This window comes from Microcebus murinus, chromosome 24 (genome assembly GCF_040939455.1).
Source record: "Microcebus murinus isolate Inina chromosome 24, M.murinus_Inina_mat1.0, whole genome shotgun sequence".
NCBI lineage: Eukaryota > Metazoa > Chordata > Mammalia > Primates > Cheirogaleidae > Microcebus > Microcebus murinus.
The window spans coordinates 29,366,451-29,389,213 of NC_134127.1; the positions used below are offsets into that span (position 1 = coordinate 29,366,451).

General features: G+C 45.8%; 1 protein-coding gene across 2 annotated transcripts in view; it reads left to right on the forward strand.

Moving 5' to 3' along the window:
* The window catches only part of CSMD1 (CUB and Sushi multiple domains 1), a 1,569,742-nt gene extending 1,551,264 nt beyond the window's left edge, over positions 1–18,478 (forward strand). For both annotated transcript variants that reach the window (XM_020282735.2, XM_075997279.1), the window contains 5 exons: positions 1,735–1,896; positions 3,877–3,989; positions 5,159–5,246; positions 11,666–11,798; positions 15,884–18,478. In XM_020282735.2, the coding sequence (XP_020138324.2) occupies positions 1,735–1,896; positions 3,877–3,989; positions 5,159–5,246; positions 11,666–11,798; positions 15,884–16,043 (656 nt within the window). In that variant the 3' untranslated portion in view covers positions 16,044–18,478. The remainder of the gene's footprint in view (positions 1–1,734; positions 1,897–3,876; positions 3,990–5,158; positions 5,247–11,665; positions 11,799–15,883) is intronic.
* Positions 18,479–22,763: the final 4,285 nt, after the last annotated feature.

Below are 22,763 nucleotides of genomic sequence, written 5' to 3' on the forward strand. Positions count from 1 at the left end.
CCCAAAAGTCTATTTCTACCACATGGCTGATGGTCATCTTTTGATACACAGAAGCCACTTCTAAGACACTGATTATACGGTGTATTCTACACAGGCAGGAAACTTAAGTGAATGGCATGAACAGGTGCATTAATATCTTCAGATGAGTATATATATTCTAATTATGGAAAGCAATCCTGATATTATTTTAAAGACTATTAATTTTAGTAAAGGAAGATAAAGTCATAAAGGGGGTTGCCAGTTACAACAGGGCCTCTGTAACACTGCTGATGTATAAGTAGAAATGTTTAATGTAAGTTATTTATAATCAAATGATAGATACTTGCTATATCAGTTTTAAATTACTTTTTTATTATTGTTAGGAAGGGGCATTTATTCAAAACCGTAGGAAGCTACTACATTCTGTTCTTCTTTAACTCTGCTATTGCCAGGCTGAGTTTCGTAGACTCAGCCTGCTTGGGAAGGAAAGACAGCAGCCAAACGGGATGAAAACAGAGCGATGAACACAGGCACCATAGATTTTTGTCTTCATCATTTGTGACTATAAGTGGATTTGCTAAAAAAAATACATTTAGGGAGAAATGAACCTTTATTTCTACCTAGAAACTCACATAATGTGTTTGTTTGGACCAATTCTCCTTACAGTGGATCTTGTCTCATTAAATAACATAGGCACAGCATAGAGCAAAAACGCAAAGAGAGACTTTAGTGGACTCATTGACGTAGATTTATATAATGTAATACTATTCATTCTTATTAATATTGTGAAAAATGGCAGGATTTTATACACATTTAACAGAGATGTGAAAAATAACTTTACTTTTTTTGTAAGCAGTAAAAACAATAGAAAACATCTCAATAATCTCTGCAAGGTTTCCCATCCCAGATGAATTGTGCATTTTAAAAAGACTTAAAAGTCATAAATATAAAAGAGATATTTGAGATTATTGAATCCACTTTTCTCAGTAATACTGGAATAACATGTATAAGGAGATTAAAATGGAAGAGGAGAGTATGAGTGAGAGAAAGATTGGCTCCACTGACAAAATAAAACCTCCAGAAATGAGACACTATCATCTCGATAAGCTGGTTACATCCAGTCAAAGTGGCTCTCAGAAATGCAAGCATGTTGAGGGCAAGGGGTTCCTGAGAAATGGTGCATGTCAGGCATGCTGAGCCTTCGAAGTCTTTCCAAGAGTAGACTTGGGCATTAGTGAAATAACAGCAGTGACTTCCTGGGTAAGCTTAACACATTTTTCACTAAGCACAATCAAAACTAACCTACCAATAGTAGCGCCAATTCACCACGCCCCGCTGGCCTCGGCACGTCTGTTAAAGCAGGTGTGTGCTTTGGCTTCCAAAATACTTCCCAACAAGGAAGCAAGTGTCTGCTTGCCCCTCCCGGTCCCCTCCAACCTGCACCCCTGCCATGCAAGGACCATGTGCTAGGTTACCTTTGCCTTCACCATTGTCATCATCTGTGATCCAGTCAGTTCTTTAGCGAGGTGGCACATTCTAGCACGGCTCGGCTATTTGATTCTCACACTGTGCTGCATGCTATCATAACAAGGGAAATGATAAGGACCCCAAAAGACTATTTCTACCACATGGCTGATGGTCATCTGTTGATACACAGAAGCCACTTCTCACTGAACAATTGTGCCATCTGTGTTTGCAAACGCCGGACTGGACGCTTGTGTGCATGCTGACATTCATGTTTCCTCATCCCTGCAGTCCCTTCAGATGTGTTTTTTGTCAACTCGGTGTGGAAGGGGTATTATGAATATCTGGGGAAGAGACAGCCCGCCACTCTCACCGTGGACTGGTTCAACGCTACGAGCAGCAAAGTGAACGCCACCTTCACGGAGGCCTCGCCGCTGGAGCTGAAGCTGACAGGTGGGCCGGGCAGCTCAGCTCCCTCAGTGGTGGGCGAGAGCAGACGCGGACCATTGTCTTGCCAGAAAGGGGTGGTCTCACGTTTCTTAAGTACTTATGAAGGTCACGCTGGCTTTGCACATGTGACGTCTTCTTGGGGCTGCTCCATAACCATGGCAGGTTGGTGGTATTTTCTCATTTTAAAGATTGCAATGCCAGGACAGAAGAGATGATGCACAGCACATATTAAGTCCAACATCTGAGAGTCACATGCCACACCCCCAAATGTCGTTCTTTTGATAGCCTTTTTCTTAACTCATGTGTTCCCTCGAGTTACTTTTTTTTGTACAATTAATACAATGGCAGCTCTGATTTATAAGGCAGACACTATTTTAAGCACTTTACATATATTTATCATTCTTACATTATTCCTATGATGTAGGCACTCTTCTTATATACTGTGTTTCCCTGAAAATAAGACAGGGTCTTATATTTATTTTTCCTCAAGAAGACACCCTAGGGTTTATTTTCAGGGGATGTGTTACTTTTTTAAGTATGATACAACAATCTACATTTATTCAAATACAGTTAAGTTGTCTTCTTCTGTAACATCATCATAACTCTCCAAACCCTGAATTCCATCCTGAATTTCTAGTGACTCTATTTCCTTTAGAACCATTGGCCCCAGTCTCTCCTGTTGAGCAATAGAGCTCTCCTGGGGCAGATGAGAAGGGCTGCTCGTCTTCTTTACCGCTCTGTGACGAAACGCATGGGTTGTGCAGCTGCGCTGGGTAGCCACGCTCATCACTAGGTCTTATCTTTGGGGTGGGGCTTCTATTGAGCAAATGCTTAGAAATCCTGCTAGGGCTTATTTTATGGGTAGGTCTTATTTTGGGGGAAATATGGTACATTGCTTTTACTGATTTTGATAGAGAGAGAGACATATCGACCCAGGAAAATCATGTAGCTTTCCTAAGGTTCCATGGTAAGTAATTGGCAGAGGCAGGGTTTCAACTCAGCAATCAGCATCCTGAGCCCACACTCCTAACTGAGAAGCACAGTGTCACCCTCATGCCTGCATCCAGCATCATTTAAAAAAAGAACTACTTTGCTACTTAGGACTGTGCATTGTTGTCAGTAGACTGACTCCTAAAGGCTCGAGATTCTCCCTCAGTTGTCCACAAGTTGCAGCTCTGGTTCCGAGCACCAAGAAGCCCCCACATGTCACCCTGTCTCACTGATCCATAGATGGCCCAGTGACTGGCCTTTAGGGAGGGTGACAACAGGCCAAGGCACGCCCGCCCTGCGCATTCCTCGTTCCTACGTCCTTGGACGTGAGGACGTCTAAGCGGTGCACGTGCCCTGGGTCACGAAGGCAGACTCACTCCCACTCCTAGGTGTTTGCAGGTGTGCGTGGACTCATGAGCTCAGGCCAGAGTGTTTCCTTCCACCGTGCACCTGTGAACGCACAAACGCTTTAGACCAGCTATTTAAGTCGTGTGTCAAATTAACTAAGAAACTTTTAAATGTGTGAGTTCTGTAACCCTACTCAAGTGAATTAGATGATACTTGTCTTGATGAAGTCAGCGGGCTTGATGAAAACAAGTCAGATCAGAAGCAGCCTTCTTGGGGGTTATGGTTTGGGTCTCTTTTTTCTACGTACCCCTTGTCCTCGGAAGTGGATTTAAAAAAATCTGGATTTTTTTTTAATTAGCAGAATTGAATACATATTGCTTTTATTCTTTCCGTGGGATAAAAATGTTGAATTTAGCAAAGTGTATCATAGCCACTCAAGAGCGACAAGGATTTTATAAGAAGTGATTTTTCAGGGGAAAAAAATAAAAGGAGGTGCTGAGGCTGAAGTTTACAAATATAAATGAAATTTCTGAGTGAGTTTTCCATTATCTGCAATATGATCATCTCTGCACCGTGGGTCACACGGCTGCATCATTGGCACTGAGGTTCCTGCAAGCGAGGGCTGACCGGCTGGTCTGTTCACAGGGGTTTACAAGAAGGAGGAGGCCCACTTACTCCTGAAAGCTTTTCAGAGTAAAGGTGCAGCGGACATCTTCGTGAGCAAGTTCGAGAACGACAACTGGGGGCTGGATGGCTACGTAAGTACCCAGGCTGGAGTTCGAGAGGGGCTTTCTAATCATCCCTCGAGCGCTGGGGACCTCTGGGCACAGCATGGCTGCGTCTGCCCTGACAACTCAGCTGCCCCCTCTGGCCGCAGGGCCATTTTGCCCCTTCACGTCATAACGGGAGGAACTGGGGCTCTGAAATGAGAAACGAATGGGCCAACTGTTGTTATTACAGTTAAAACAAACCATGGAGTACTATTCAGCTCTAAGAAACAACGGTGATCTAGCATCTCTCGTGTTTTCCTGGCTAGAGCTGGAACCCATTCAACTAAGTGGAGTATCCCAAGAATGGAAAAACAAGCACCACATGTACTCACCAGCAAACTGGTATTAACTGATCAGCACCTAAGTGGACACATAGGAATCACATTTATCGGGTGTTGGGCAGGAGGGGTGGGGGAGGGGGGCAGGTATTTACATACATAATGAGTGAGATGTGCACCGTCTGGGGGATGGACACGCTTGAAGCTCAGACTTGAGGGGGAAGGGGGGGTAAGGGTATTATACGCAACCTTAAAATTTGTACCCCCATAATATACTGAAATAAAATAAAGAAAAAGACCCTAAACCCAGGCTCTGTGCTATAGACCCCACATTGCACCCTAAGAGTGGCGCAACCCAGAATTCTCCAAGAGCATCGGGCAACTGCTTGGAAGTCTTGGGAAAAAGTCACTCGCAGATAGACAGAGAGACTTAAGATGTTCCCCTGGGAATCCTTCTTTGCGAGTTAAGCGTCTGTCTGGGTTCTGATTCCCTGTCTGATGCGAGGGCGTGCAGCCTCACGTGATGTGCACAGGCCGGGCGCTGTGACAGAAAGTGAGTTTTATGTAGTGTAGGCTATTCACCAACTCACATGTCTGCCCCTCAGGGAGGCCGGTCAGCGTGAGAGTGTTGTGAGACACACTGCCATTTCAGAGGTCAAAATGAGAGAGTACGCGTTCATGTGAGTCTGCTGAGGACTTACATAAGTCTGATGGATTTCTGATTTTTAACCATCGATGTGTCAAGAAACAGAGCACAAAAAATAAACCGTTTAACCTGTATCCGCGTCTGAGACAGGGCAGTTGTATTATGATAAAAGAAGACGTTGCTATTAATTCTTGTCTGTTCTTTTTCTTTCTTTCTTTCTTTTCCTATGTCAGGTGTCATCTGGACTCGAAAGAGGAGGATTCACTTTTCAAGGGGACATTCACGGAAAAGACTTTGGAAAATTCAAGCTAGAAAGGCAAGGTAAGTCGAGCCTGGGGTGTTTGTACAGTGAGTATCCGTGTGGCCTTCACAGGACCAAGTGAGAAGGACGGGAAGGGGCGTGGTCCAGGCTCCGGAGGGAGCACAAACAAAAACATCAGGAATGGAAGAGTCTCGTGAACAGCAACACAGGCAAACACAGAGCCGGAGCCAACGCGACCAGCATGCCGGACGTGGAGTTAATGCGCTCACTGTACCAAAAGTTATTAAAATATAAGGGGAAAAAACCAAAGATGAAACACAAAGAAGTGAACTATATTACTCTAAGGAAACTAAAAATGTTTTAAGTAAAAAAAAAAAGTGGGAACCATTAAATGCCCAACAAACCTATGAAAAGAGCTTCAAAAAAATCTACATACAGTAACAAATATAAATAATTTCTGGCTGTCAGAAGGGAAAAGTTTTAAAAAATGGTATTGGATTGATGGTAGAAGTAGACATTCAGGTGTATAATTTTGACAGATCTGTGAGCAGATATGTACAATTTTGCAGTAATTTTTCATCCAACAATTCTCTCTAGAACTTTTATTCAGACAAGTGTGGAAATTGTTCCCGGCATACTCATGCGTGTCTTAGCGGGACTGTTTTTGATAGTCGAACTTTGAAACAACCTCTACAAGTTACACATCTATCATAAAGGAATTGCTGCAAAGAATAATTTTATGCAATGAATTACAATCAATAGGAAATAATTATATTCCATATATTTCATTAAAGGAATGAGGGCTATATATTAACATGCAAAACTGTTCATGGCTCATGTATGAGAAAACAATTAGATAGACAGGTTGCTCCTCTTTGCTGCTTTATAGCTTTCTCCATTATTTAATTTTTACCTTAGTTATTAGAGAAGGAACATCTATGGAAACAGTCACTGGCTTTGAGTGTTACCTACTCTACTTGCTATTTTTGTGATCTTGGATGAGTTACAACAGTCTTGAGCCCATTTCTTTAGCCGAAAGCTCAGTACAGACATTTGCAGGGTGGTTACAAGTTTAAGAGACAACAGAAGTGATTGCTTTGTACACATGGAAGCTCTTCTTACACAAAATCCCCTAAACTTGTTGAGACCCACATAGGAAAGAAAACACATGCTGTAATGAGATTAGCACCATATTACCCACACTGGTGGAACACTTTTAACCTATGAATATTATAACGAAGAATACTACCATACACACTTTGACACCAGAGCCACCTTTCAGAGGAACATGTGTCAAATGTTGTGATGATTATCACGAATGAACTTATTTCACAAGTCTTTTATCAAGAGCCCGAGGGTTTCTAAAAGAACTATATGCCAACCTGTACATTAATATACTTAAACAGAAAAAAAACTGATCAAAAGGGGAATATTGAATCAAAAAATACTTCCACCATTCCAAACTCTGTACTATTAAATAGAAAAAGCTTTGAATTATGATGTCAGCAGTGGTGGAGACAATGTTTTTAATTGGGTTACATTGTTTTAAGGTAATGCAGCCGAATAAATGCCTTAGGTCAACATTAATGATAGGTAACATTTTTCTCTTGCTCTAAGCCAAACCCTGTTGCTATTTGCCCTCCTTTCTCCCTGCAGTGCTCGCTCTAGTAATTTTGTTCAAGGAAACCCCAGTGAGCTGTACAAGATACTGAGCTGATGTCTAAGTTTACTCCTCCAATACACTTCACCTGAGCTATCACTGTGCTGTCGCACATTTTCTTTGCATTACCCCGTTTCTATAGAGTCTCACAATGTAACAGCTTGCTTTAGCAAGTTGTCTTTATTCCCATGTAATAATGAGCTTATTTTCAGGAGAAACAATTTGCTTCACAAAATACCTTGAATCCCAAGTAAGTCTCCCATTCAACTAATTAGAGAAGTCTGTGTTTAAGTAATGTTATAACAACAGCCAGTGGGGAATGACAGCTAAAATCTATTTTTACAACTAAAAATAAACAACCTCCCATTATCTCAAGTCAGCAGATAAACCAAAGAAAGTGATTTTTATTAAATGGGTACTGAACTTAACTCAAAAGACAACTGTAATGCAAAAAACTTGCATGAGAAACTCAACAACAAATTTGTTTCTCCACTAATACGGAATGACCCTCTGCACACACAGAATGAGAGAAAATATGCGAAAATCAGATATCTGATAAGCGACTTGTATCCAGAATATATAAATAACTCTTATTATGGCTCAAAAACATAAAGACACATAACCTCACTGAAAATTGTCAAAGGATTTGAATAGTTATTTTCCCAAAGTTACACGAATGTCCAACAGGCTGTGAGAAGATGTTGGACATAATTGTCATTAGGGAAATGCAAATAAACACCATGCTGGGCTATCACTTCACACCCACTAGGATAGTTGTGATTAAAAAGCCAAATAACAAGTGGTGGCAAGAATACCGAGAAATTGGGACTCTCGGACTCTGCTGGTGAAATGTAAAAGTCCGGCAGCTCATCCCGTAGCTAAACACGGAGTTACTGTGAGATCCAGAAATTCCACACCTGCATGTACAGCCAACAGAATTGAAGACATGCATTCACATGCAAACTTGCATGTGGATGCTTATCACAGCAGAATTAACGCACGGCAACCCAAGTGCAGAACAATTTAAATATCTGCCAACTGACAGGTGGATAAACAGAATGTGGCATCTCCATCTATGGGAATATTAGCATTAAAAGAAGGCACCAGTCCACGCTGTGACATGCACGGTCCTTGGAAACATCTCGCCAAGTGAGAAAAGCCGGACACAGAAGACCACATGCCACATTGTGTGACTCCCCTGGTGTCAAATGTGCAGAACAGGCAGATCTGTAGAGATGAGGAGTCAGTCGGCGATTGCCCAGGGCTGCAGGTTCGGGTGAAGGAGGAGGGACAGGATGAGGGGTGACACTACAAGGTACTAGGATGCTTGGTGTGAGGGGAACAGTGTTCTGAGCTGGATTGTGGTGATGGTTGCACCCCCCTAAGAATAAACTGAAAAAACCCTGAATTGCCCAAGCAGGCTCAGTGCATGACTTGTCTAGTATAGGCATGCACCACGTAGTGAGGGGTCTCACATGCAACGGTCTCCTAGGTGACGTGGTAGCTGTTGTGACATCATAGTGCAGCCCATCACTCACGTAAGAGCAATAGGCTACACCAATAGCACAGGTGCGTGGTGAGCTGCATCATCCAGGTTTGTGTGAGCACACCTCCTGTCATTCACGCAATGACAAGATCACCGAGCAGCACATTTCTTGTAACATACACCCCTGTTGTTAAGCATCACATGCCTGCGTGTGCGTTTCTGTCAACAATGCACTTTAGAGAAATCGATGGCCTGGCTTATCATGTGTGCAAACATGCTCACCCTCATTCTTAAGTAAATAAATGCAAATTAAATAGTAAAACAACCAAATACTGCACTTGATTTCTCAAACCAGCAGCAGCAATTGTAGCGTGTTTCCCCGAAAATAAGACAGGGTCTTATATTTATTTTTCCTCAAGAAGACACACTAGGGCTTATTTTCAGGGGATGTGTTGTTTTTTTTTTTTTTAAGTACGGGACAACAATCTACATTTATTCAAATATAGTTAAGTCATCTTATTCTGGAACTCATCCTAACTCTCCACACCCCGAATTCCATCCTGAATTTCTTGCGACTCTATTTCCTTTAGAACCACTGGTCCCAATCTCTCATGTCGAGCAATAGAGCTCTCATGGGGCAGCTGAGAAGGGCTGCTCGTCTTCTTTACTGCTCAGCAACGACATGCATGGGTTGTGCAGACGCGCTGCGTAGCCACGCCCAGCACTAGGGCTTATTTTGGGGGTGGGGCTTCTATTGTGCATATACTTTGAAATCCTGCTAGGGCTTATTTTATGGGTAGCTCTTATTTTCGGGAAACACGGTAGTAGTAGTAGCAGTAACAACGGTGACAATAACAATGTGAGGAGGATGGGGCAAGGGGTAGGGAGGGGAAGGGTGGCTGTCAGAGCATACAGTTGTCCACATGGTTTTGTCATGGCCGGAGGAGATGGTTGGGATGAAATCTCAGCATCCCTTTGGAGAGCAATTAGGTAAGACACAGCAACACTAAAAGGTACAATTTCTGTTAGGCAATACATCAATACCTCTTAGGATGTATTCTGTGTAATTTAAACCCCTGCTAATGTGTAAATACAGATGAAGGATCTCATGGCAACGTTAGAGAAAAAGACTGGAAATGTCCTACATTTCCCTGCACAGTGGGCTGGCCAGGTGAAGGCTCTGTACCCAATCACTGCCTTAAAAATCAAGTCTGACTCATTGTATGAAACATGAATGGAAGAACTTCACACATATGTGGTTAGGGTTAAAATCTGCATACCAAAAAAGTAAATGGTGTGCCCAATGTTTAGAAAAATAAGAAGGAAACAATCATTTTTTTGGAAAAAGACACACACACACACACACACACACACACACACACTGCTCTAGTCACCGTGAAGGTGAGCGTATAGGGCACGGAGTGGATTTTCATTTTCCTTTGCATTATTTGTTTTCATAGCCTTTTATGCCATTTTAATTACTACCATGCGCATGTATTACCCTTCAAATTATTAAAGCGAGGGCAAACAACTGAAAATATCAAGGCATTCCAGGCAGCACAATAATAATGCCAGAGTAAGTTTGTTGTACGTTTCACAAAGCCCTTCGTTTGTGTTGCTCTATGTCATGATGCGACATCTCTTGTGACATGCACATTTTCCAGAACTTTATGGACTGGGATTTTGATATCTATTATGGACAAAGGTATATAGTTCTATTTGCAGATAACTGAAAATAGTGGCTAACTGAAATAAATACAAATTTATTAGAATGAGGCAAAGAGACTCACAGAATCATGGAAACCTGAAGAATGAAGTGTGGCCACTTCCTGGAAATGGGAAGATACTTGGGTGCTGAAATACTACAAAGACAAAGCTGTTTCTTTTTTCTTTTTCATCTTATTTTTCATTTTACTCAGAGGGACACTTTCTATCCCCAAGGCTGTAGCTATAGCTCTGGCATGAATTCTAAACCGTCCCAACAAGCCTTGGGTCATTCTCTCCAAATCCAGTGCCTGGGGTGGGAACATCCAATCGGCTTAACTCACATGCCCGTCACCCGAGTGCTCAAACTTAGTGACAACAGTTGTCTGGCATTTTCCCTCTGCAGGATGATGTGGAAAGATCTCAAAAAGATACAGTCAAGTTACAAAAAGCCAACATCCATCGCTAAATACTTTCATATTAGACCTTAAGACAATAGACAGTCACCATCTTGCATCTATTGGAAGCAAATGGCAAATAATATCCTTTGAAAGTTTTTATCTGAACATTTAAAATTTTGATAGAAGCAGTGATTTAAAGATTTTTAACATTCAATTTTGTTTTTTGGTTTTTTGGGGTTTTTTTACATTTATGGTTTGTTAAAAAGTAAGTGAAACAAGACTTCTCTTTCGATTTGACATTCCATAAATTCTGAAAGTATACTTCTAAAAACAAGATCGGCTTCTTCTCAGCAATTCTGCTGTATTTGGAAGACTTTAGTCAAAATTCACTGCACACTTGCATTGGGGACTCCATGCAGTTAGGCCAAATACAGGTCAAAATCGTAATTTTATGAGTAAACTCCAGAACCTATTTTCTTCTTTGGCAAAAGTCGCTTAATAAAGGTTCGCTGATTTCACTTTTCCATGTCTGCCTCTCAATGTCAAGCAAAGATGTGAGAACCCAATGATTACATCACCTTCCTGACGTTTGCTGTGTTTACTTCTGCCTTCCTTCCTAGTGGAAAAAGATCACATTTCGTCATTCTTTTTTATCCTCACAGAAACTTGTGTTTTAACACTGAGCCGCATGGTTCTTGCGAGTCTTTCTGAATGCAGTGACGGATTTCAGGATCTACCCTAAAATAAAAGCAGGTTATACCAGCACATAAACCTGTGACTACCGCAATGCTGTTTATGTGAAGAACTGAGATATTTACGTAATTTTGATGGCTGATATTTTGCTGAGTCTGGCCCCAGAACGGGAGGGAAAACAGCAAATAGCCCTGATCTTTGTAGACAAAAATGTACAAACGATTTTGGTCCATTTTTTATCACAATGCAAATATCTATAACTAAAGCCAAAATTCAGAACGTATGGAGACCCTTTGCCTTTCTTACATTTCAAATGTGAGACTCCTTCATGGTACCATTGCGTGTTACTAGGCAATAGTTATTTTGTATCTCAGTCATAAAATCTTTAGAAGAGAGTGTCAGTTGGTTTCCCTGTGGAATCGCAACTCCTGCTTCTTGCAGAGGTTTTATCCATTTGTAAAATCTATCATCCATATGTTTTTGCCATATGCCTAGTCCAACCACCACAAATTAAATATTCCCTTTACCTTCCAGATCCCTTAAACTCGGATCAAGACTCTTCCAGTCCTTACCAGGGCACCAGCAGCGGCTCCGTGGCAGCAGCCATCCTGGTTCCGTTCTTTGCTCTCATTCTGTCAGGGTTTGCATTTTACCTCTACAAACACAGGTACTGGGAAAATGGCGTCAGAAAGCCATGTGCGTGTGAAGTGTCAGTTTGAGTAACGTGCGTGGACTCGCGCTCCCGTGCACGTATGTTTTGTATTGCTGTGCGCTGTCCTCCCTCACATGAAGAATACGTACCTGTCAAGGTTTCTGTTCCTGCATTTTTGAGGGTATTTTTTGTTTTGCTTTTTGTCCTACTGTTTCAGCAGGACAGGTCTGAGTGATAAGAGAGTAAATGATTTGCTAAGACATAGCACGCTGTCTCCTAGAGGAAGCAAAGCAGTCAGTCTGTGTCCACTTTAACACTCCCTAGCAGAGCTCTGAGGTTTTTTGTTTTTTTTTTTCAGACAGAGTCTCACTCTGTTGCCCCGGCTAGAGTGCCGTGGTGTCAGCCTTGCTCACAGCAACCTCAAACTGCTGGGCTGGCTGAAGTGATCCTTCTGCCTCAGCCTCCCAGGTAGCTGGGACCACAGGCATGCGCCACCATGCCTGGCTCTTTTTTCTATATATTTTTCATTGGCCAATTAATTTCTTTCTATTTTTAGTAGAGACGGGGTCTCACTCTAGCTCAGGCTGGTTTCGAACTCTTGACCTTGAGTGATCCTCCCGCCTTGGCCTCCCAGAGTGCTAGGATGACAGGCGTGAGCCACTGCGCCCAGCCCAAGATGGGTTTTCAACATCCCAGCAGAAGGATGAACAAAATGTTCTCCATGGCTGCTTCCAACACCACGAATTTGTGATCAATACGTTTTTATCGATTCCTTCCTTCCATGAATAAAAATTTAGCGCTCCCTCTCTGTATATTAAGAATTATAAGATGTTCCAATCCTGAAAAAGTATTCTGAGTATCTATTCATTTGCAACACCATGCTAAAAGGAACATGTCAAAACTCCAGGAAAAGCCACTTTAATGAAATAGAACCTTTCATAGGGGTTTATGTGAATGCCAAAAAGAAATGATTTGGGAAGAATTATAAAGGTCTCATACATTTTGTCTCTGTATGGATAATATATTATCTGGAGGAATTTGACTATGCCAAAGTACTCTAAAATATTATTTGAAATAGTAGCATTATCTGCAAGTAACAAGAAAATAAATTACAATCCCCTAAAGTAAGGTTAAAGTATGTTAAATGAGCCAAATGTTTATTTACTGAATCCTGGTTACAGTTTTTTAAAAAATGTGAGAAAGTTATATTTTACAATAATTCATGGAATATCTTCTTTAAATATGTGCATTCTTATGCTTGTTTTTGAAATACAAAATAGCAAGAATGTTGCTTCAAAGTTATATAGTTTTAGCTGCTTGGGTACATGTCTTCACTTTCCAGTGGTTGGTAATGTTCTTACTTAAAAATATAACCCAATGAAAGAGATTTCAGATAGTATTTACAAAACTGCAGATTGACATATCTGTATTTTTTTTTAATTTGGAAAACAAAATTCTATGCACACAGGCATTGTGAGCCTGCTCAAGGCTAGTTTAAAATTTAGTAAATGTGGAAATGTTTGCATCACCTTATCTAAGAAAATGCCACAATTAGAGATGCTTACCTTCTTAAAGGGATATAAACTGAAAATATATCTTCTTTCACAGCTTCCTCTAGGTAACATAATACCTTATGGAGACGACATGTACTATCATAATTCCCACAAATTCATGTGTGCGGCCGTGGCACCCACATTAACCCCGAGGAAAGGGTCTAGTCCATTCAAGCTGTTTTCCCTCAACTTTTGACATTTTCCTGGTCAGTAGGGGAGACTTCAGACAGTACTGTCTTGGCCACTGTACCCGGAATAGGACAGTGTCCCTGTGTGAGAGAGCTGTTCCTCTTTGTGCCCCTCCAAAGACGCAGCCTTCACGGGGGTCTCAGATTCTCTTGTCCTTCGCAAACATACTCCCACGAAATTGTGTGTGTTTACACAGACATTGAATATGACTTCTACCTATATCTGGCACGGGAGCAGGTGTATTCAATACGCCCCAGCTTCAGTCTCTGGACCTTAGAAACCTCCATATTATCATTGTTCAGAAATTGTCATAGCTGCCTTGGTGAAGGCAATGCTGTGGGCATAGATCTCAGACTACAAATCAGATGCAGGTGAGATTTCACTTGTTTTTATGCAGATGTGAAACCACCTCTGGGCTGGGTTGGGGATTCGATGTTGTCGTGATTGGGTTCCTTTCCTTCCCAGCTCTTTGCCAAATCCCAGCGGTGTCTGGAACATGAAGGATACTCTCTCGTCTCCTGGCGCCCAAGAGGGTAGCCGTGAGGCTGCAGTGATGTCTACATCTGTAGTAGGGTCTTTCAGTTTTCCACTTTTGTCCCATGTGAGGAGTGTCAGAATTTTTGCAGAAGCAGGAACCAGGGCTGGTTGCCAGGCACTGTATCAGGCCACCCTCTCCCAGGTTCCAGCCCCTCACCAAGGACGTGCCCAGCCCCGAGCATTCCCCACACTGGCTTCTCAGCCTCTACCGAGACACGCATTTCCTAATGGATTGGCTTTGTATCTCTCCAGATAAAACCTAGTTTCTGCTAATTTTTTTTTTTTTGAGACAGAGTCTCACTCTTTTGCCCAGGCTAGAGTGAGTGCCGTGGCATCAGCCTCGCTCACAGCAACCTCAAGCTCCTGGGCTCAAGTGATCCTCCTGCCTCAGCCTCCCGAATAGCTGGAACTACAGGCATGCGCCACCATGCCTGGCTAATTTTTTCTATGTATTTTAGTTGGCCCATTAATTTTCTTTCTATTTTTAGTAGAGACGGGGTCTCACTCTTGCTCAAGCTGGTTTTGAACTCCTGACCTTGAGCGATCCTCCCTCCTCGGCCTCCCAGAGTGCTAGGATTACAGGCATGACCACCGCGCCCGGCCTTCTGCTCATTTTTGAGTCTCTTTCTAGCTGGTGAGCTGGAAGACGTGTTGCCGGACAGAGCTCGAGGTCCTGACCCGGCCCTCCTCATGGTCGGGTCCAGCAGGTTCCCCTCCCTGGGGTCCGGCTCTTTCGGATCTGGCTGGTCCTGCCTGTCCCAAGCAATGAGGGCACAGGGACGGCTTGTGATCCTGGTGACTGGAAGAACATGTCGGCCAGGTCTCAGCACCATTAACGAGTGACCAAATTCATTTGCTAACTTTTGCTGCTGGAGCACTTTCCAAGTTCAATGCTGCAGACCTCTGTGATTGCAAAGACCGTCACAAACTGAAGTCCCGCTGGTTTCTGAGGCCAGGCACACGCCCACTTCTCTTTCTCTTAATGAATATGTAACTTCAGAAAACCTGCCAGAGAACTGAAATGTAAGGGTCAACCTGCCCTGACCCTTACATTTCAGTAAGCAATGAAAGCAGACCTTCACTTACATCCGGTATCAAATGATGTTATTTAAGTTCTGTCGTTGCCACCTCCCATATTTTCCTTATGTGATTTCTTCTGGGAAAAGGGAAAATATAAAAGGAGCCAGACCAGATATGTGTAGGTCTTTTACATCTAAAAATCCCTCTACCACTCTAATCATGGAATGTACGTAGGGGTTTTCTTTCAACCACAAAACGTTAATGACGGTTTAATCATGAGTATAGTTTCTTTCCTGGAACAGATTCATTTTTATCTCACCAGAGAGAAAAAATGAAAACTAACATTTAGTGAATGATGGAAATGAACAGCGAACTATGTAAGCCTGTAATTGCAATTTAGGTCAGTCTCAGCGGCCCTAAAGGGTAGACATCACTATTCACATCCTTATTGTGTAGAGTAGGGGACAGTTCAGTGTCCCAAGGGCCATGAGAGTTGTGAGCCATAGGTGCGTGCCCAGCCACAATCTGCCCGACGCCAGCTTCGAGAGACCTTCCCAGTTTCCCAGGAGCATCTCTGGGAAGCATAGATTATTCTTTGGCTTGGAAATTGCTTCAAAGCCTCTTTATAACCCTGACCACCAATTAAAAAAAAAAAAAAAGAGCTCCAAGGAGCATTAGACGTGCAGACCGTCTTACCCGGCCGCCTCTGCTCGGGGGTCCCCTCTCACCCCGGCCTCGCTGCTGTGCCTGTGTCTTATTGAAGCCGGGACTCTCACGGTCGGTCTCCTCTTTTCCTTGCAGAACAAGACCAAAAGTTCAATACAACGGCTACGCCGGGCACGAAAACAGCAACGGACAGGCCTCCTTCGAAAACCCCATGTACGACACAAACTTGAAACCCACAGAAGCCAAGGCAGTGAGGTTCGACACGACTCTGAACACGGTGTGCACGGTGGTATAGCCCCGGCGCCCGGCAGGACGGGTTCACAGCCATACCTCGGAGGGCCAGCCGCGACTCCTTTGGTGCCACAGACCGCTCTCCCCTTCCACGGCGCCCGGCGGCCGCCTCCGCGCGGCGGGAACTTCTGGGACGCGCCGGAGTCTCCTGAGGACCGACCCACGCACACGCGCGTCTCACCCCACGAGTGGGTCCCCCGAACGCCCGCTGCGCCTGCTGCTTGGAGTCCAGACACGCTCGAGGGAGACAGCCGGCGGCCGCGGCGGGCGACGCGCTCGCCAACGCCTGGGACGCGGGGTTCGCTGTCGCGGGACGCCTCTCCCCGCAGATCTTGCGGCGCGGACACACCCTTCGGGTGTGGCGACGTCGGCAGCCACGGTGATGTCTGTGTGTGTGTGCGGTCTGTTTTTGTTTTTTTTTTTTTGTCTTTTTTTAATGAACCCCATGAACATGAGCACTCTGGAAAAAATAAATAAATGGAAAGCGTTCTGGAAGAAGACACCCTCCCGGTAGACACACGCACACGAGCAGGCGTGTCACCCCGTCCCTGCGGTGCCTGGCGAGCTGCGAGGACCTCGGGCTCGGGGTGCTGTCCGCCCCAGGACGTCGCGGATTTCCCGGGCGGCTGTCCTAGTGCGGAATCTTCCAGGCACAGCTTCGTTCACCGGCGTGTTACGGAAGCCCGAGTCGGGCTCTGAGCGTGCAGTCTCACAGGGCGCGCCCACCCTCGGCCCGGCGTCGGGGGAGCTCCACAGAGCGCCCCAGAGGCGAGCAGGAAGCAGTGCGGCAGGGGGCTGTTCTGCTGCTGCTGCTAGCTGGATTCATGGGAGAGGTCCAATGAGAGGGAAAGGCCCTTTTTAATTCTCATGTGTTCTTCCGTTCGTGCGACCATCCTCCAGCTGCTGTCTGCATTACACTACTGATGAGCAGGGGTCGCACACATGTCTATTTGCCGTGTAAAAAATGTGAATAGTAATTTATTTTAGGTAGCTCACGGACCTGCGGGTTTTAGCTCACAACGAAGTCTTCCCTTTTGCATTGTTGTTTTTTTGTTTTTGTTTTCTATTCTTTTACCACACCACCACGCTCTGATTTGCATTGAAAGACAGGGCACCGCAGTGGCACGCTGAGCTCAGCGAGAACTGAGAGTTAACACATGTGTAGCCTTATCACACATGTCCTGATTAAGTGAACTCAGGACTGTTGAGGATCAGAATACCGAGCGTTCCTGCGGAGGTAAGGGAAGATGAGACACGCTGTCCCCTCACCACGAGGTATCGCATCTGTGAGCTGGCCTTTCGTTCCATGCTTTGTGATTCCAGGCGGCGGGAAGGGAGCGTCCATGATTTTTCAAGTTCAAAGTTCACTGGAGGTCAGTGACGGAGTCACGGGATAAGTTAAAACAGGTCAGAACCCCCAACGCGGACAAGATCCAAGCACGGGGGTAGAAGCTATGACCATGAGAATGTCCATGTAACAAACTCAAAGTGAAGAAGATCATGTTTATTTTTTATTTATACTTGTTTGATAAAAATATTTTTTGAAAAGATAACGCTTATTTTATTATTTCATGTGTAAGTACCTACCTGTTCCCTACGTGGAGAAGCTCCCCGCCCCCGCCTGGCCTTCCGGACTGTGGCGCGGGGCGAAGCACCGGGGTGCTCACACCGCCGCCCTTCGCTTGGCTGTCGCCGTGGACCAGTCGCGCCGCTTTAGGACGCGTGCGTCTGTCTCCTGGACGTGGAGTGCGGGGCCTCGCGGGTGCGGAGGACGAAGGAGAGCCTGTCGGGAGAACAGGGCGTGCTCTCCAGAGCCGTGCGTTTTGGGGGGACCTTTCCGGAGCTGTCTCCCGGCTCCGCTGTTGCCTTCCCGCCGGAGGCGTGCGGCGCGGGGCGCGCTGGCCCTCGAGGGCCCCCTGTCCTGTGGGCTCCCAGGCGGTGGAGCCCACGGCAGCCGCTGGGCCCTCCCCGCGTCTCCCCGGCCAGGCGGACAGACGGCACCCTGGCAGATTCGCTTTGCGCGGGAGCAGAGGCGGCGGGAGGGCGCCCTCGCACGGCGGGTCTAGCCGGGCAGGGAGCGCGAGGCCGCGCGTGCGAGGGAGGCCGGGCTCCGCACAGCGCAGGCGCAATACGCACGTACACGTGTATATATTGTACATAGCTCAGTGTGAGTCATTCAGACTAGGTGCGAAACGCCGACTTCAGAGTCCGAACCCACGTCTCTGTGCCCACCCCGCGGACCGCTCTGCGGGTCAGACCACTCGCGAAACCCGGAACCCCGCAGGGCCTGCGCGCACGCGAGCACCACACACCAGATTAGACGAGACTTTCCTTCTCTGTGCAAAGCGCAGCAGTCCTGCGGTGCCGGTTTGGGGCGCGTCACTTGAGAAGGAAGAGAATTCAGTGACGCTCCCTCCTGGGAATTCCCCGGTTCCGGCGGGCGTGCGCGGGGCGCGGGGCGCGGGGCCTCCCGGCGGGCGGGCGCGGGGCGCGGGGCGCGGGGCCTCCCGGCGGGCGTGCGCGGGGCGGCGGGCGGGCAGTCGCTCCGGGACTCTCCCTCCCGCGGGCCGGCGGGCTGGGCGCGGCCGGGCTCCGAGCTGCTCAGAACTGCTGCTTGCTGCGCACACATCTTTGCCTTTCTCCAGGCTAGCTGCAATAATTTTTTTCTTCTGTAAAATATTTTGTAAACAACGACAACAGAAAAAAAGCTCTTATACAAAAGGGGGAAAAAACAAAACAAAGCAAAACAAAAGAACGCTGGCATCGCGATCAGGAGAACCTGCCGCCGCGACCCCTCCCGCCACCGTCCCTATTCTCGCTGCTGTCTGTCACCAAGTAGGTGCAAAAGAACTTTTTTTGTACAGAGATATATTTTTTATGGCGAATTTGTAAAATTATTAAATACGCTGTAATTTTTTGATTAATGTAGGTACCTTGTTAAAAAAGAAAAAGGAATAAATAAATGTTTTTACGATACAGAACTGTAATTTTCCCGATCATGTAAAAAAAAAAACAAAAAAAGTACCCTCTCTTCTAGCCGAATTTTCAGTTCCGATCCTCCCATGACATCTGTATTAATAATATTCAAGTGGCCTGTTAAAAAATGAACAGTATCTTTTTTGTCAAAAAAAAGAAAAAAATTATAAAGAGAGTGTAATATAGCCTGTGCAAATGCCACCGATCTTTAAAGCAAATCAGAGTTCTAATGAATTAAATATTTAATTTTAGATTTCTACTTCTCGGTGTGAGTTTATTTATAGCTGTCGCGCGCGGGCGGGCGGCGGAGGGCGGGCCGGACCTCCCGAGGCCGCCGGACCCCAGCGCCCGGGACCCCCCGAGGCCACCGCGACCCCAGCGCCCGGGACCTCCCGAGGCCGCCGGACCCCAGCGCCCGGGACCTCCCGAGGCCGCCGGACCCCAGCGCCGGAGCCTCGGCCTCGGCGTGCGCGAAGCCCGTGGGAGCTCTCGGGCCTCCCACACCCAAACCAGATCTATGTCCTTATGATCTCCTCTTCTCAGTTGGGAGATCTGTCTTGTGGGCCTTCACAGCCCTGGAAAACGGCACGCTGCAGGGGAATCACAGACACGGAACGGAGCCTCCAAGTCCCGTGTGGGGGGGCCCGGGAAAGGCGTCTCTGCGGTGGCCGGCCTGCAGCCCTCCGCGGTGTGGCTGGGAGGAACTCCGGGTTTGTGAGTCCTCGGCGCGCCATCAGGGCGGTGTCTTGCAGTTAAACAGAATGATACTCTAGTTTTCCTGAGTGTCAAGTTATTACAAAATGAAAAAAAAACCAAAAAACCCAATAACAAAAAAATATCTCTATTGTGGCTTCAAAGTAACAGTTTTGACGTCCAGTTTACAGTTTGGGTCTATTCAATCCGGCAGTCATGACTCGCTGCCATTCACCGAGGACCTGCCGATCTCCAGGTGACCTGCAGACGTTACAAATAATCCTGTAATCCAGCTAAGTAGGATTGACCATTTTCACATTTTAGATGAAAACAGCAGAAATTCAAGAAAATTAGTTAATGTACCCAAGGACACACAGATATACAGACCCAGGTATTCGAGGTCAGGTTTCTCTTGTTCTAACATTCTTCTTTTTCATGAAAAAAAATCACATTATTAAATTTACAGTGTTCTCTTTTTTTTTTTGCAATCTAATTTTTTTCTGAATTTTTCTGTCATTCTGCCTGTAATTTATTTTTACTTCATTTGGTAATTAATTACCACCTGTTAAGAATTCTAAGGGAAACAAATACTCTATATTATTCATTTTACCATCTCATGGATTTCCTACACACACACAAAAATGTGTCCTCGGGAGTTATTTAGCGCATGAAATTGGAACCTGGGACCTCCACAGTTGCCCTGTGGGTCTTTGTCTATACACACTGAAATCTCGGGAGAGCCCTGCTTGTAACTTACCTTTCCACCAACACATCCTGGAACTTGACTGGGGATTAAACTTTCATCCCCCAAACCTGCCTCATAGGCCTGGGATTCTTAGCACGTGGCAGAGCGTGACCAAGCTTGAACAGTATTTATCTGGATCAACTACTAGGTAAGACTATTTATTTAGTACTCCTAAAATCTCTGTGATGTTAATTTACAGTTACATGGTAGGATATAATTTAAGATATTGGAAAAATACAAGTGACAACCAAAAGATTTTTCCCATAGTTTAATGACTCCATTAATATATGGAACATTATTAGGCAATCTTGTGTGGTAATAGTTTCCATTTGCCTCTCATATCCATTCTTTCCTTCTTTGTTAGCTACCTAGAATAAATATCACAGTAGAGCTGAGTTTGGCTGTCAAACTAAGCTGTGAACAGCTTACAGTACACTGTAAGCAGGTTTCTTAAACAGCAGAAAACTACCCTTCAGCTCTTCATTTTTCCTCCGGGCTAGAATATGGATGTGATTGTGAATGCTGGAGCATGAGCAGCCACAATGAGCCATGAGGTGGATGGTAGAACAACAAGCTGGAAGAAATAGTCTGGCTCCTGAGGATCATGAAGTCACCAGACCAGCCCTGGACTGCCAACCTCTGGACTTCATTTACATGAGTGAGTAACAAACTTCTAGTTTGCTTTAACTGCTGTTCTTTCAAGTCCATCACAAACAAAACCACCTCACATTGACTGTATTAGCTAGAGATATGCTTAGTCCTCCAATATGGTGGGCAGTAACCACATGTAGTCATTAAATATGCACATAAAATATGGCCACCTTGTACTCAGAGATGCTATAAGTACAATAAGCATATTGACTCAGAAGACTCAATATGCAAAACAGAGTATAAAATATTAATGGTTTTAAATGCATTGCATATTGAAATAATAATATTTGCATACATTGAATTAAATGAAATGTTTTTTAAAAGTAACTTTACTCCTGCTTTTCAATTACTTTTAAAACGTGGCTACTAGGAAAATCATGATTGCGCACTTGCCGCGCATTTGTGGCTCACGTTGCATTTTCTATCGGCCGGTGCTGAGCTATGTCCTTGCGCTCCCTGAGCAGTTGGTTTCCTGGGCTGCTCATAACACTGTGGACATCGTTCTTCTCCTCAAACACCTTCTCTGTGAGGCACTTCTTGACACACCCAAGTGGAATTGACCACTTACAAAGTTGTGTCGTAGTTGAATTGAATATTTACCTGTGTCATAGCCCTTAGAAAAGTCAACAAATACTTGCATTATAGGAACTTACTGCCTCCCCTGCCAAAATTTATTTGTGAGGGTTGGGGCCACTTCTTACTCACTCCTGGATTTCTAACACTTGGGAGCAGACCAGGTGTGCAGGAAATTCGCAGTGGAGTGAATAAATATACGGGTGAGAATTTGGGGAAACACCTACAGGATACATGGGAATGGGCCAGAAGGGATATATTTATAGAGTGATGTCTGTCCTAGTCAACTCGGGCTGCCATAACACGACACCATCCACGGGGCGACTTAGACAACAGAAATGCATTTTCCCACCGTGCTGGAGCTTGGGCTCTGAGACCAGGTGCCAGCGCGGTGGCTCCCGGCGAGGGCGCCCCTCTCGGCTCCTGGACGGCTGCTTCCCCCTCCCCCGTGCGCCGGTGTGGCCGGGAGACAGAGGTCGAGCTCCCAGGTGTCCCTTCTCACGTCGGCCCCAAACCCAGGATGGGGGCCCCACCCTCCTGGCTCTTCTAACCTCAAGTACCCCACCCCCGCAGCCCCACCTCCGAGCGCCAGTTTGATTTTGACGGGCAGCTGGTGGCAGCCGCGCGGGACGCGCCCGTGAGTGCTGACTGCCGCGGGAGGCGCCTCCCCGCCCCTCCGTCCCGCTCGCCCACGTGGCCTGGGGGAGGCGCCCGCCGCGCAGGGGCCGTCCCAGGGAGGAGCCGCTAACCCACGGCATCGCTTCGTCGGAACTTTCTCGTTGGATTTTGTGAGTCTGCGTTTGCTCCGACGTCCGCGCCTCCCTCCGAGGCGAACGCCCCGGCCAGCCCCGGCCAGCCCCGGCCCAGGGCAAGGCGATCTCGGTGGACGCAGCGCTAGAAATGGTGACGCGTTTGGAGAAAAGCCAGGCACCGTCCGTCACGGAGGGCATCAGGCGTTGGCCGCTCGACTGTCGGGCGATTATAAAGGACGAAGTGAGAGAACGGAGCGTGCGCAAGGCGGCCGCCCGTGGCAGCGTCAGTCACCGCTAAGCCGCAGAGTGGATTAATTGTTGAAACGGAAAGGTT